The 14420-nt window shown below is 40.8% G+C and overlaps 1 protein-coding gene across 1 annotated transcript; it reads right to left on the reverse strand.

The window, feature by feature from the left end:
* Positions 1-391: 391 nt before the first annotated feature.
* On the reverse strand, positions 392-14216 carry LOC308367765 (leukotriene B4 receptor 1-like; the record flags this gene model as incomplete). The annotated part of the gene is made up of 2 exons (XM_080841755.1): positions 392-1402; positions 14157-14216. 2 exons carry the CDS (start codon positions 14214-14216, stop codon positions 392-394), a joined length of 1071 nt encoding a protein of 356 aa, XP_080697881.1.
* Between the last annotated feature and the right edge of the window lie 204 nt (positions 14217-14420).

Below are 14420 nucleotides of genomic sequence, written 5' to 3' on the forward strand. Positions count from 1 at the left end.
TAATTAGACTAGAACTTCAACAAGACAGTTCTTATACCATCAGTCTATCACAAGTTTCACTTCATTCAACCAAATAAGGTTCTGAATCAATTTCTGGTCTTTCTGGTTTTGACTCTGTGTTTTCACTGGGCATCAACAACAGCTCATGTTCACACATCATCGCTAAACAAATCCCACTACACGTTACAGGAAAAAAGAACTCCAGGGTGTATATTTATCCATACAAAAATATTATTCTGTGGTTTTAATTAACATAACATAAGGAAGGCCAAGCTAAGGTTTGCATTGCAAATGTGTGCAGCACAGTTCTCCTAACAGCTTGGTTGGATGAATGTGTGATACATTTTTGGTCATACCTAGTCATACTTGTGATCAATCGCTGGTTTTTGGATTAGACACTCCTGCTCCTGTGTGGGCTGTTGCGAGGACAACTGCAAAAGGACCTTGATGCAACCGCATAGAGGAATGGGTTCAGGCAGCAATTCATGTAAGACAGACTCTTGGCGAAATCCCCTACAGTCTCCCGTGCATTTTTTATCACCTCGTATGTGTCAGGGTGAGAGATTTTAGTCAACTTGTTGACAATGTTCATTATGCTGATGATATGTGTTGGGGTCCAAAACACAAAAAACACCACCACGATGCTAACTACAAGTCTGGTCATCCTCCGTTTAATTGTGAGATTGGCCTTGGGTACTTTCTTGTGCAGGCACAGATAAGAAGTCAGCAAGACAGTGGCGGGGATGGCGAAGCCGAACAGAACCTCGTACAGAAGGACAGACACTTTCTCCCAGTCTGTCCCAGATATTTGGCAGCTCAGACCACTGTTTTTAGGAACAACGCTCCGTGTTGGAATGATGGGCAAGGAGAGGATGCCCGCTAGGGTCCAGAGAGCGATGAGCCAAATGCACTTATGCCGCCTCTGCAGCCTCTCCGTCAGCTGCCGGTTGGTACTTTTGTTCTTCATTATGCTGTGGTGGTGCACACTCATGGAGGTGACGGTCAGCACACTGGCATACAGGCTCCAGTAAACCAGATAGGTGAGCAGCTTACACATAGGCCCTCCCAGCGACCATCCCCAGAGCAGAACGTAGATCCAGACGGGAATTGTCAAAAGAGACAGAGTGTCACACACGGCAAGGTTCAGCACAAGCTTCAAGGTGAAGCTCATGTTCTTTCCTGCGATGTTGTGCACAATGGCAATGATCACTGCAATGTTGCTTGGCAAACCCACAGCGGCACACAGGCCCAGAAACACCACAGGAGTTAGCTTGTTTGCACCCCAGGTACTCGAGTTGAACGTAGTGGTGTTTAGTTCTATCGCACCTGAGGTGTTGTGGTTGAGGTTATATGTATTCAGCTCCATGTTATCCCAGGTACTCTGGGTGAATGCGGTGCTTTCCTGATAAATAATCAAATCAGATGGGGAAAGAAAAACGAGTCTGTGATTTGTCATTGTGTGATAAACCACCTTGATTCCACTCAAGAAATGTGGAACAAAACAGTTCAGTTGGTTGTTTTTTGAGAACAAACTAAAATGTTTAAAATCCATTACTCAATAATGTTGCCTTTTACAGGGTAGAGGTACACAGAAATGTAAAATAATCAATATCAAAACAACCCTGACAACACACTTTCTTAATATTCCCAATTTAAGGGCAATGGGGAAGGCAAAAATGTCAATAGAGGAATATCTCATTAAGCCCTGTAGTCTATTTCCTGCCAGATGACAGATTGCCTTATAAATATTTCTTTACAAAGAATATCAGCAACAGTATAATTTCTTACTTCAGATTGCCTTTCTACAAAAACATCCATCTATTTAGCCATCTGATAGTAATTCAAATATTCGTTATGTGCTCACCTTTATATCCTGTCTTTGCTTTGTGTCCAGTTGCGACTATCTTTCTTCATGAATTCTCTCTGTCTGAGTCTCTTCTGTGGTTTGCTCTTCTATGAAGGGGTGTGGTTTGCTCTTCTGTGACTTGACATGAAAACTTTTTTCAGGGAACTCATTTTCTACTAGACATCCGGCATTGATATAATAATATGACCACTGCATGAGAAAGATGTGTTCCAGTGATTACATTCCTGGCAACAATAGGCTAAAAGGTTATCTGATTCTGAGTGAAACTTCAAGGAACTATAGTTTGTTGATGTGGAAGCTGTACACTGACAGGGTGTGAAGCAGTTCCTGTGAGCTACATTACCTTTGATTGTGATATATTCTTTTTTAAAACAGATTTATAATCAGCATCTGATTGGCTGATGGTTTGCTGCTTGCATCTGATTGGCTGATTGTATGATGCTTGCATCTGATTGGCTGATGGTTTGCTGCTTGCATCTGATTGGCTGATTGTATGATGCTTGTCTCTGAATTGCTGATGGTTTGCTGCTTGCAAATTATTGGCTGATGGTTTGCTGCTTGCATCTGATTGGCTGATTGTATGATGCTTGCATCTGATTGGCTGATAGTTTCATGCTTGCATCTGATTGGCTGATTGTTTCATGCTTGCATCCGATTAGCTGATTGTTTCATGCTTGCATCTGATTGGCTGATTGTTTGATGCTTGCTTCTGATTGGCTGATTGTTTGATGCTTTCATCTGATTAGCTGATTGTTTGATGCATTTATCTGATTGGCTGAATGTTTCATGTTTGCATCTGATTGGCTGATTGTATGATGCTTGCACTGATTGGCTGATTGTTTGCTGCTTGCATCTGATTGGCTGATTGTTTGCTGCTTGCATCTGATTGGCTGATTGTATGATACCTTCCTTTGATTAGTCATGCTTGCATCTGATTAGCTGATTATTCCATGCTTGCATCTGATTGGCTGATTGTTTCATGCTTGCATCTGATTGGCTAATTGTTTGATGCTTTCATCTTATTTGCTGATTGTTTGATGCATGCACCTGATTGGCTGATTATTTTATGTTTTCATCTGATTGGCTGATTGTATGATGCTTGCATCTGATTGCCTGATTGTATGATGCTTGCCTCTGATTGGTTGATTGTTTGATGCTTTCATCTCATTGGCTGATTGTATGATGCTTGCATCTGATTGGCTGATTGTTTTATGTTTGCATCTGATTGGCTGATTGTATGATGCTTGCATCTGATTGCCTGATTGTATGATGCTTTCCTCTGATTGGTTGATTGTTTGCTGCTTGCATCTTATTGGCTGATTGTATGATGCTTGCATCTGATTGGCTGATTGTTTTATGTTTGCATCTGATTGGCTGATTGTATGATGCTTGCATCTGATTGCCTGATTGTATGATGCTTTCCTCTGATTGGTTGATTGTTTGCTGCTTGCATCTGATTGGCTGATTGTATGATGCTTGCATCTGATTGGCTGGTGGTTTGCTGCTTGCATCTGATTGGCATATTGTTTGATGCATGCATCTGATCTGCAATGCTGAAGACATGGTCAAAGTGATGGCACCTGTCAAAGTCATGACCACAGTCTTGTGCGAGGATTCAATTCAATTCAATTCAATTCAATTTTATTTATACAGCGCCATAACAATACAATTGCCTCTAGGCGCTTAACAGAGCCCAGAGCCTAAACCCCCTTAGTGCATGCACAATGGCAACAGGGGCAAGAAAAAACTCCCTGTTAGGCAGGAAGAAACCTTAATTATTAGGTTAGTAGGTCATTCAGGACTTTGACTAGGGCCGTTGCAGTGCTGTGGTGAGCCCTAAAACCAGATTGGAAGGTTTCTTCGATTTTGTTTTGTTGTAGAAAGGAAGTAAGTTGCTTAGCTAGTTTTTCAAGTATTTTTGACTTGAAAGGGAGGTTAGATATGGGTCTATAGTTAGCTAGATTATTGGGATCAAGGTTAGGTTTTTTGAGAGATGGTTTTATCACTGCTATTTTGAATGATTGTGGGACATATCCTGAAATGAGTGAATTATTCATTACATTGAGTAATGTCTCACTTAATAAGGGAAGTGCAAGTTTAAGTAGTTTTGTGGGGACAGGATCTAGTAGGCACGTCGATGATTTAGATGAGAGGATCAAGGTGTTTAGTTCAGGGAGGTCGGTGGGTGCGAAGAATTCAAGGAGAGCATCCGGTTGAGGGGGTGTTGCCATGGCGCATTTTGGAAGGGGTGCAGGGTCACAGAGGGGGAGGAGACTATGAATTTGTTCTCTTATTTTAAGGATTTTATTATTGAAAAAGGTCATGAAATCATTACCACTAGGGATGCACCGATACCACTTTTTTACAAACCGATACGAGTATGAGTATTTTTATTTGTGTACTTGCCGATACCGAGTACCGATACCGATACTTCCTAGATTTGGTTTCAATGAAAGATTGTATTTTAACCTCTGCAGATTATGTCAAGCATATAGATCAACATTAACAGAAGGCTATCCCAAGCCAAAAATGAACAGAGCTTTCTGGTTTTAACAACAAAAAAAAGAGTCAATATCATCACATTAGACAAAATGTAAATATAACCAGATAAAGGCAATTCAATTTGCTGCATAGTTAAAACACAGTCTGCTTAACAAAAAGTGAACAGAACTATTCCTGGATAGGCACATGAGCACAGTTCAGTTACAAAAGGATCAAAAGAGTCTCTGGCTCAAGTACACAAACAATCACCTTTGTGGCACTATAAGTCTGTCTCTCTTCCTCCCCTTCTCTCTCTCTGTCTGTGTGCGTGCGCGTTTTTTTCTTTTGCAAGTTGTCAGTAAAGATTGGTTTCTTTGGTCTCTTGCGCCACTGGCAGAGTGAACTTTGTGTGCTTAGCACTATGGTGCGTCTTCAGATGTTTAATCAAATTGCTTGTGTCAAACGAAGTACTTTCCTTTCCGCTCCTCAACACCGTAGCAGTGCAAATCTTACACTGTGCCTTACTCCTGTCGTCATCATTTATCTTAAAATGAGCCCAAATCGCCATTAAAGCAGCACAACGGAATTGCTAATAGCTAACGAGATGCTAACGGCTACATTTAGCTAAATCTGTTGCCATATACCTACTTTGACACTATGTAAAACTTTCCTAACACAGTCAAACATCAAGCAAGTGCAACACACAACAAAACAAGAAGGCACATAAGCAACTTATTCGTAGGGCAGAGAGTGGTAGGTCAGGTAAGACAACAAATCACATTTTGTGTCCGCATAGCGCGACCAGTTTGATGTAGTGAAATACTGTTAAGTGTTATCAGCAGTGTACGGAAAGTTCACTTTCTGCATGAACTAGTTCAGTTTATAGTTCACAATTTTTTAAATGAACTAGTTCGGTTCAAAGTTCATAATTCATAATGTTTAACTTAGTTCACAGCTACAAAAAAATGTACTAGTTCAGTTCTTTTTTTCAATATGTTGCCAGCTATATTTTTTCTAAAATCTCTATCTGTCTGCAATACCGCTCTCAGCTTCTATGCAACTTCGGCGCTCTAACACCTGCCAGGAATAAACAGTAGAGGAGAAGAAAGCACACACGTTCAGACGCAACACTTGGGTATCGGTTTTTGGTATCGATAATTCAAAACGAGTACGAGTATTTTAACGAAGTATCGACCCAATACCCGATACTGGTATCGGTATCGGTGCATCCCTAATTACCACTAAAGATAATGGGAACAGAATGTTCGATTGTGTTGTGGTTTTTTGTATGCCTAGAAATAGTGTTAAATAGGAACTTTGGGTGGTTTTTATTACTATCAATCAATGAAGAATAGTAGGCTGATTTCGCCTCAGAGAGTACTCGTTTAAAGCTTAGAAGACTATCCTTCCATGCCAGGAGGAATACCTCAAGTTTGGTGGAGTATGGTGGAGTACAATTTTTTTTCTAGTTTTCGTGTTGTTTGTTTAAGTGCACAAGTCTGATCAGTGTACCATTGGGCCAGTTTTTTCCGTTTTCTTATTCTCTTTTTTAGTGGTGCAACAGCGTCAAGGGTTGAGTGCAGCGCATGTATGACGCCTTCAGTTAGTAGATCGATATGAGGTGGGGGAGTGCTAGCCTGGCCATTACCAGCCTGTGACTCCATTTCATTCCGTCTTTCAGTCTGGGCCAACCCAATGCATTTTGGTTTCCGAGATCGGCGGGTGCTTATCTTGAGGTTTAAAATCATTGGAGTTCCCTTAACCAATCAGCAACGTTTAGTAAGCATTCGGTAGATTAAACTCTTCCCAAAGCCAGTTGGGAGAAGAGCTACGACGTCCTTTCCAATCATAAAACTTACAAGAAAATACTCTTGTTCTCCTTTTAATTTTCTGATGTTCTCGAGAGTTGAGACAACTTTTCCGATAGCTTTTCGTGTCTTTTCCTCCAAGGCGAGTTTTGCGTCACAGCTCTGAACTGTTCGCTGATTGGTCCTGCAAAATTTTGAGTTCTGGAGACGATTGTCAATGGGGTTGGGCCAGACTGAGTATGAGCTTGAAATCAATTCAGGCGGAAATACGTAGGCTGGTGTCACCAGGCTAGGGGAGTGCATACGCCATTTACTTTGCCAGCGGTAAGAGCTGAGGCGAGGGCGACGGGTAGTTTTGATATAAATTCAGCTGTAGTCCTGTCGGATAGACAACGGCTGTAGAAGTGGGTAATTTCCGATGTTGGACGGAGTAATAATTTCGTGTTGAATGTAATAAGGTGGTGATCTGAAAGGGTAGTATTTTGGGGTAGAACTATAGGGCGGTCAATTTCTAGGCAATGTGTTAATACAAGGTCAATGGTGTGATTATGGTAGTGAGTTGGTTTACATGTTGTGAGAACCCGATAGAGTCTATCAGTGATTGGAATGCAATTGTAAGGCTATTATTTTCATTATCCATGTGGATATTAAAATCTCCCACTATCAGGATTTTATCAGAATTTACAATCAGGGCGGATAGGAAATCGGAAAATTCGGATACAAATTCAGTGTAGGGACCTGGTGGTCTATATAGTGTCACAAGAGTGACCGGGTTAGCGGCTTTTGAGTTTGGATGCATAAGATGAAGTACGAGGACTTCAAATGATGCAAATTTAAATTTAGGTCTTGGGGAAATACATAGATTAGCGAGGGAGATTGTAGCAACTCCACCTCCACGTCCAGTGCTGCAGGGGATGTGGCAGTTAACATGACTTGGAGGGGTAGATTCATTTAAGGCTATGAATTCATCTGGTTTTAGCCAGGTTTCAGTTAGGAAAAGTATTTGGATGTTGTTGTCTTATATCAGCTCATTTATAAGTGCACCTTTTGATGTTAAGGACCGAATGTTAATAAGGCCCAGTTTTAGTATTGTGCAAGCTTCATTTTGTGCTGATAAAGTTTGTATCTTTATTAGGTTTTCCTGATTAAATACTTCTTCTAGTGTGATTTGCGTTGGGTTTATGTATTCTGGGTATAGATATCGTTTGTATGTGGTTTAATATGGGCAGAGAGTGTACTGGTGCAGCAGAAGTTAGTGTGGGGTAATAGGTCTGCCTTCCAGTTCTAGTTATTGGTTGTCAGTGGTAAGTTTTAGCTAGGTGGTGTTTTAAGTTTTGAGAAAGGAGGCTAGCACCCTCTTTGGAGGGGTGGATGCCATCCTTCTGTACTTAGCCCAGGCTTCCTCCAAAAAGTTGGCCAGTTATTTATAAAATCTACGTTATTGCGTGAGCATCATTCATTTTGCTAACCAGTTATTAAGTGCCGATAGTCTGCTGTACATTTCGTCGCCGCGGTTAATAGGCATGGGGCCTGAACACACTACAGAGTCTGCCATTTGTGTTGCGATAGTGAATAACGATTTAAAGTTTAGCTTGGTGGTTTCCAATTGCCGTAGGCGGACAGCGTTTACGCCTGTGTGAATAATTCTTTTAGAGAATCTCTGATTAGCGATTAGTCCAATTTAACTGTAAACTGTACGGCTGGTATAGCTACTGAGCCTTTAACTCTAACTTTTCACAGCACACACATTGTATTTTCTGTTCTGTTCTATTATAATATAAGAACTACAAGTCATTCAACAACCAGGTCTCCAGAAAATGTCCTACCCCCACTAATCTCTCTAATTAAGCGTTCTACAAACTTTATGCAAACAGTAGTTTTTGGCTGTGTGTACATTGGAATTATTTTACAGAGTCCTTCCTATTATTGCCTAACGGACTGTACAGAGCAACCACCGTCTGTGAGCCCTGTGCACACTATTAGAATGTATCTGCAAAAAAAGGAGTGTGTTGGAAAGTTAATCTGTATCCAGCATGTTAAAGGAAATACTGTTTACTTGTTTACTTGTCCAGGGATATATCTGACCATCAGCATTTCCATGGCAAATATTGAATTAAATATTAACTTAAATATTAAGTATGACATAAAATACAGTATGACATTCAGTGGCGGCGCCAGGGGGGGGCTAGGGGGTGCTAGAGCACCCCCTAGATTGGCCATAGCATTCAAAACAGTCCTGCCTTCCTTGTGACAAGTTTAGGCTGCATCACTTCCCCACCCAATCCTACCACACCGGAGCCCAGCCAGCACCTTGGACAGAAACCGATCTGACAGGTCAAACAAAACACATACCTGGCTTTTTCAGCTTGGCCAATTGCTAACATCCCTTAAAATGGATAGAGGCTACTTCACAGACTTGGTGCCTTTACTCCACTGGCAACAAGTGTTCATGAACAATGACTCATTCACTTTCCCCCTAATATAGGTTTTGTTTTAAAATCCCCATTTAAATGTTCCTTGTGTGCCATTGCACCCTTTTTGTAACTTCCTTCCTTTTGTAACTTCCTCATATTCCATCCTCATCCCTGATTCCAAAGCTCATGAGCTGCCCAGCTTGTCTGCTGGGTCACAGAATCTGTCTTGACCATTACTGTGATCCTTTTGATGGCAGCGCCATGCCATTTTTCTTGCTATTTATTAAGGGTGTCTTTCAATCAGGTCGTTCCTCACTGAGAAGCTCCATTTCTCATTGGGACTGATTTTTAGGTATCAAAACTTGTGTATTATTTCTCTCTTCAAACTTCAAACCCTTATTTACTAACTTTCCAATGCATTGCGCACATGCACAAAACTACTTTCTGGTCAAAGTTGTATAAGTCTATACAGTCTATACAGACAGTTTAATCAGTAATAAAATGTAAATGATCACCTCCTTTTCATTTGCCATGCTGTTTCTAAAAACGCAAACCCACCAAACAAAGATACCCACGCGTCTTACCTTGATGGAGAGGCAGGTGTATATCAGGGTCCAATGCCCGATGCGTGTGAGGAGCTGCCGTAAGTTCATGTTGGATGTTGGCTGGATAGTTGACAAATGCTACCAGTGCTCCAACTTGTTTAACAATAATAATTAAAAAATAAAACACTGATAGCAGCTGACACGTGTAAAAAGAAAACGCTCCCTACTGGAAGGCACGGTGTCCACGACTAAGCGCCTCTTCTGAGATTACTCAGCATGCCCTTGTGACGCCTACAACCCAGCTCATTACACTTGTTAATTTATTCACTGCAAATTGATTGATGTTCTTACACTGAATATCCACACAGTGGCAGGCATAGCTCATTGATGTCTCCGTGATTTTAGACCTGTTTTGTAAGGCCTCTTAAAATGTAAAATGGTTATGGTGTAATAATCTTTATTAAGCATTATTTAAGTGATTGTGCTGAATGAATCATCCAGGGAAAATACCCAAGTGTATGGAAGATGTCATGTCGGTGAGATGACAAGAGGTACTGTCAAATTAGGCCGAATCTCATTTAAAAGGTAACATTAAGAACGTTATCATTCATTTCATTTCAGACAAGTAAAAATGTGCCCCATGCTTAATATAGTTCATCCCTGGCACTCTCACCAGTAATTTGATTTAATTTACAACAGTGTTGTAGTACTTTGTGTGGCCAACGTTACACACGCTAGCATCACCTAATCAGCTTTGCAGTTATTAATGGATGCTTGTCGCCTTACGTAGGGAAAGTGGGGGGGACGGATCGGGGTCGCTATGAATCTGGGGGGGACACGTCCCTCTCGTCCCCAGCGCCATCTGCGCGCTTGCGTGGTAGAGAGAAGCATAAGAGGCTATGCAAAGGCTTCAATATGTGCTGAAAGTCAATTACTCTAACTGGCTGTCTATAGTTCAGAGGAATTCACTCGTATGTATAATGTATTATATTGCATATACAGTACAATTTATGCTATGTCCATTATACTGCTGCCTTTCATAACACATTATGAGTAATACAATAAAGTTAAATTAATGCAACAATTTAGCCTAATCCAGTCAGCCAAAAAAATGGCAATAGTCTGATGATCAGCCTATAATCCTTTCATTTATTACTGTTACCACTGCAAGTGGTAGCGATAGGATGGAGGAAAGTGATATATGCTAAAATATGTATGAATATGTTAAATACAGTAAAAGATGTGATCAGGTGTATAGCCTCTGTCTATAAACATTCAATTTCTAGTCTTTTTTACACTTAGTAAGTTTCAATAACTCCATACCATTACGTATCGACATTCAAGGAGCAAAGATGAGACGTCGTTGTGTGGTGAGAACTGATAGACAATCGCCGGTGGGGAGAGGCCATTTTTCCATTGACTGGAATCCTGCTTTATTTATTGTGGCACCAATAAATAAAGAAAATGGTGGCGATTGTTGTTGTTATCGATTTTCTATCAGTTCTCACCACACAACGACGTCTCATCTTTGCTCCTTGAATGTCAAGATCTAATGGTATGGAGTTATTGAAACTTACTAAGTGTAAAAAAGACTAGAAATTGAATGTTTATTTTTAAGCCTCGAAAGTTGCACTGGGTGCCTTTAATCAAATAACAATCATCATTTAAGCATCTTGCCTGTTTTATAGGTAAATTACATATCTAGAAATAGGCCGTAAGGTGAACCCTGTTATCGTTTCATCCCGCTCCACAGTCTGGCATCTACACAATCTTAGCTACCCAAAAAAAGTTCGTCGCTGAATTTCCAGACGATTGTCGACGTGTCTGTGTTTTATTGAGAACTAGTTTCTTCAGAGCGTAATAGGATTTTGGTCACGAATAGAGGCACGGTTCGACATGTGATCGTTCTACACAAATGAGGTTGCTGCTTTTCCGATTTTTTTTTGGTAACTAAGCACGACTCGTTCTTTTTTATGAACTAAAGATTGTGTAGATGCCAGACTGTGTATTGGGAATCATTTTCTAAAATACTTTTCGTGGTTTACCTTGCGGCCTAAAATCAAAGTTATTTACAGTTTAAAGAAAGTAGTTCCAAGCTGCACTTGAGGCAGTCTGTGTTCGTGTGCAGGTGTGAAGGATTAATCCTAACGTGACTATGAATGCGGTGCAGGTGAATGAGACTAGAGAGACAGATAGGTGTAAGTGCTTGTGTGATTGCCGGAGTGCAGCTGGTGAACGTGCAGGTTGGGAAGAGTGAGTGAGCTGAAGGGGGTGTGGCCGGAGCATAGCTCCGCGGGGACCTGACAGTTACACACAACACTTACATTATAAACAATGTTAATATGTTATCTAGATTGTTAATATGTTATCTAGAGGTGTTGACTTGGCCAAGTATAGCTTGCGTTTCATTTTCATTTATAATAGACAAAAAATTGCGATTAATTGGGTTTAAATATTTTAATTGTTTGACAGCACTTATTTCAAGTATATTTATCTATTACGCTTTGAGTGTACTAACCAATAGGCTTTGTAGTCATACGTATAACCATCTGATCTGATAAACATCTGATCTGATCTGATACTATTCATCTAGCAAACTATACCTACCTTGGAGTGTTACAATAGTCAGTATCATTTTATTCCATGTGTCCATCCAGGCAAATTGGTGGATCCAAATGTTATTAAAAAACAAGCATATATGGTGTAATTTCTTTGTAATCATCCAAAATAATGTTAAGTGTATGGGTATTTTTCCAAGTAGGCCACTGACTGGTCGATACGTGCGATCCATTGAGTCGGCAATGCGCCGTGTACTGAGTGGGCAGTGAGCCGTGTACTTAGTGGGCCGCGCTGTGTATTGAGTGGGCTGGTCTGACAGTAACTCCTGGGCCACTTTTCCCCCCCAGTTCGCGCCTGAGGGACTGACTTTCAAAATGTATTCCGATACAATTACTGGTTACCTGTTAAAAATGATATTCAGTAAACTTATCCAAGTATCACAATATTAAAGGAATGTAACTTGATTAGTTTCTGTTACTTTTGGATTGCCTCAATGTGCAAATGAAGACAACAGAAAGAGACATCAATTGCCCTAGCCACTGTATAGTGGTGGTTTCCTCCATTTTGATGTCTGTGATGGATATAAATGCTGAAAAACATTGGTCCAACCTTGAAGACAAAGGCATGTACTGCTAGAGTCATAAACTGTGCAACTCAGTGGTCACATGCATTTCAGGAAGTGGTTGTGCTATCCACAAACCCCTCATAAAAGGGCACACACCAGCTTTTTTCAGATGACATACTTTCTGCATTTGTTCAGTAGTTGTGCTATATTAATAACATCTTGTCAGGGCATCCTACTTATTAGTGAGGAAATGAACTTAGTATGCTACAAATGTACTATATTGTCATAGCTATGTGTTAGACAACAAACTGAACTCAATACTTAATACGTAAAGCTCTTATTATGTACCACTGTATTGATTGGAATGTCAGGATATCCTTTTTGGGCCCAAATGCATCATTTCACCGAGATATTTTACTAGTCAATCACACATCATTTGCGACAACACAGAAGAAAGTATGAACCATTGAAAATAAAAATTAACCGGTCATCCCACACTTTTCTGTCAACAGTTTTTACAAACAAATACCTTGCATAATTTTACACTTTTTGCACAATCCCCTTTGCAATATAGCGTGGGCCTGCTGGGCGGAAATGTGAACTAGTTCAGTTTGTTGCCCAGAAGGAAAATGGGCATGAGGGCTGTGTGGTTGTGGTTTGATGTGAGCATATACAGCTGGTAAAATAAGTATTGAACACGTCACCATTTTTCTCAGTAAATATATTTCCAGAGGTGCCATTGACATGAAATTTTCACCAGATGTTGGTTACAACCCAAGTAATCCATACATACAAAGAGGAAACCAAAACTAATAAGTTCTAAAATTAAGTTATGTGTAATAATGTGAAAAAGTATTGAACACATGAAGAAAGGGTGGTGCAAAAAGGCATGGAAAGCCAAGACAACAGCTGAAATCTGTCAGTAATTAGAAAACAATCCGGCCCCTTGTCAGTGCAAATTAATATCCCAACTGATGGCCTTCAAAAAGGTGTCTTATTACCTAGGTGTCACACAAGAAACATCTCATGATGGGTAAAAGCAAAGAGCTCTCTCAAGACCTTCACAACCTTATTGTTGCAAAACATACTGATGGCATTGGTTAGACGCATTTCTAAACTTTTGAATGTTCCAGTGAGCACTGTTGGGGCCATAATCCGGAAGTGGAAAGAACATCATTTCAATATAAACTGGGCACGTCCAGGTGCTCCTCGCAAGATTTCTGACAGAGGAGTGGAAATAATTATCAGAAGAGTTGTCCAAGAGTCAAGGGCCACTTGTGGAGAGCTTCAGAAAGACCTGGAATTTGCAGGTACAGTTGTTTCAAAGAAAACAATAAGTAATGCACTCAACCGTCATGGCCTGTATGCACGCTCACCACATAAGACTCCGTTGTTGAAGAAAAAGCATGTTGAAGCTTGTTTAAAGTTTGCAGCACAACATTTGTACAAGCCTGTGAAATACTGGGAGAATAGTGGGCGTCATTTATAAAAAGTTGCGTTGAAACCATCCTACATTTTGTCTAAGACATTTTCTGAAACGATCGTAAGTGAGATGCACAGAAATCGAATACACACAAAAAAACATGTGTACGCCAAGCCTTCGGTTATAAATCACAAATGATCGTGTAATTGTGCGCAATTGAATTGCCGCCCTCAAAACGCCCCTATTTAATCTATTTAGCATATTATCAATGCACAAACAGAGCACATCATCAATGCACAAACTCTCGGTGACAATGGCAAGCAAGAAACAAACATGTAAACAGAAGAATTATAGTAATGCTGACATCGACGTTCTGCTGATGGAAGAGCAGATGCGGGCCAAAACATTGTTAGAAAGACTGTCTGGTGGCGTAATGGCAAAAGCAAAGTATGTGACATGTAGAAGACACATCTCCGAAGCACCAGCGGCCGCACCTGCGCCACGAGCAGCACCAGAAGCTGCATCTGCGGCAGAGGCACCTGCTGCTCCAGCATCGTGGCCTCGCCGGCCATCGCCACCTTCCCCTCAGCATGCCTTGCCAATGGGCCTTGCAAAATTCTGCTTAATGATGACGGGGATTACTCGACTGGTCTCCAATTTCTCTTCGGAACGCTTCTGTAGTAGGAATCCAAGAACAGACCAAACATGAACGTGTATGGCCTGGTTGCATCTGGTGTACCTCTGGAGACAACGCTCTC

The sequence above is a fragment of the Sprattus sprattus genome (assembly GCF_963457725.1).
Source record: "Sprattus sprattus genome assembly, chromosome: 7".
Lineage (NCBI taxonomy): Eukaryota > Metazoa > Chordata > Actinopteri > Clupeiformes > Clupeidae > Sprattus > Sprattus sprattus.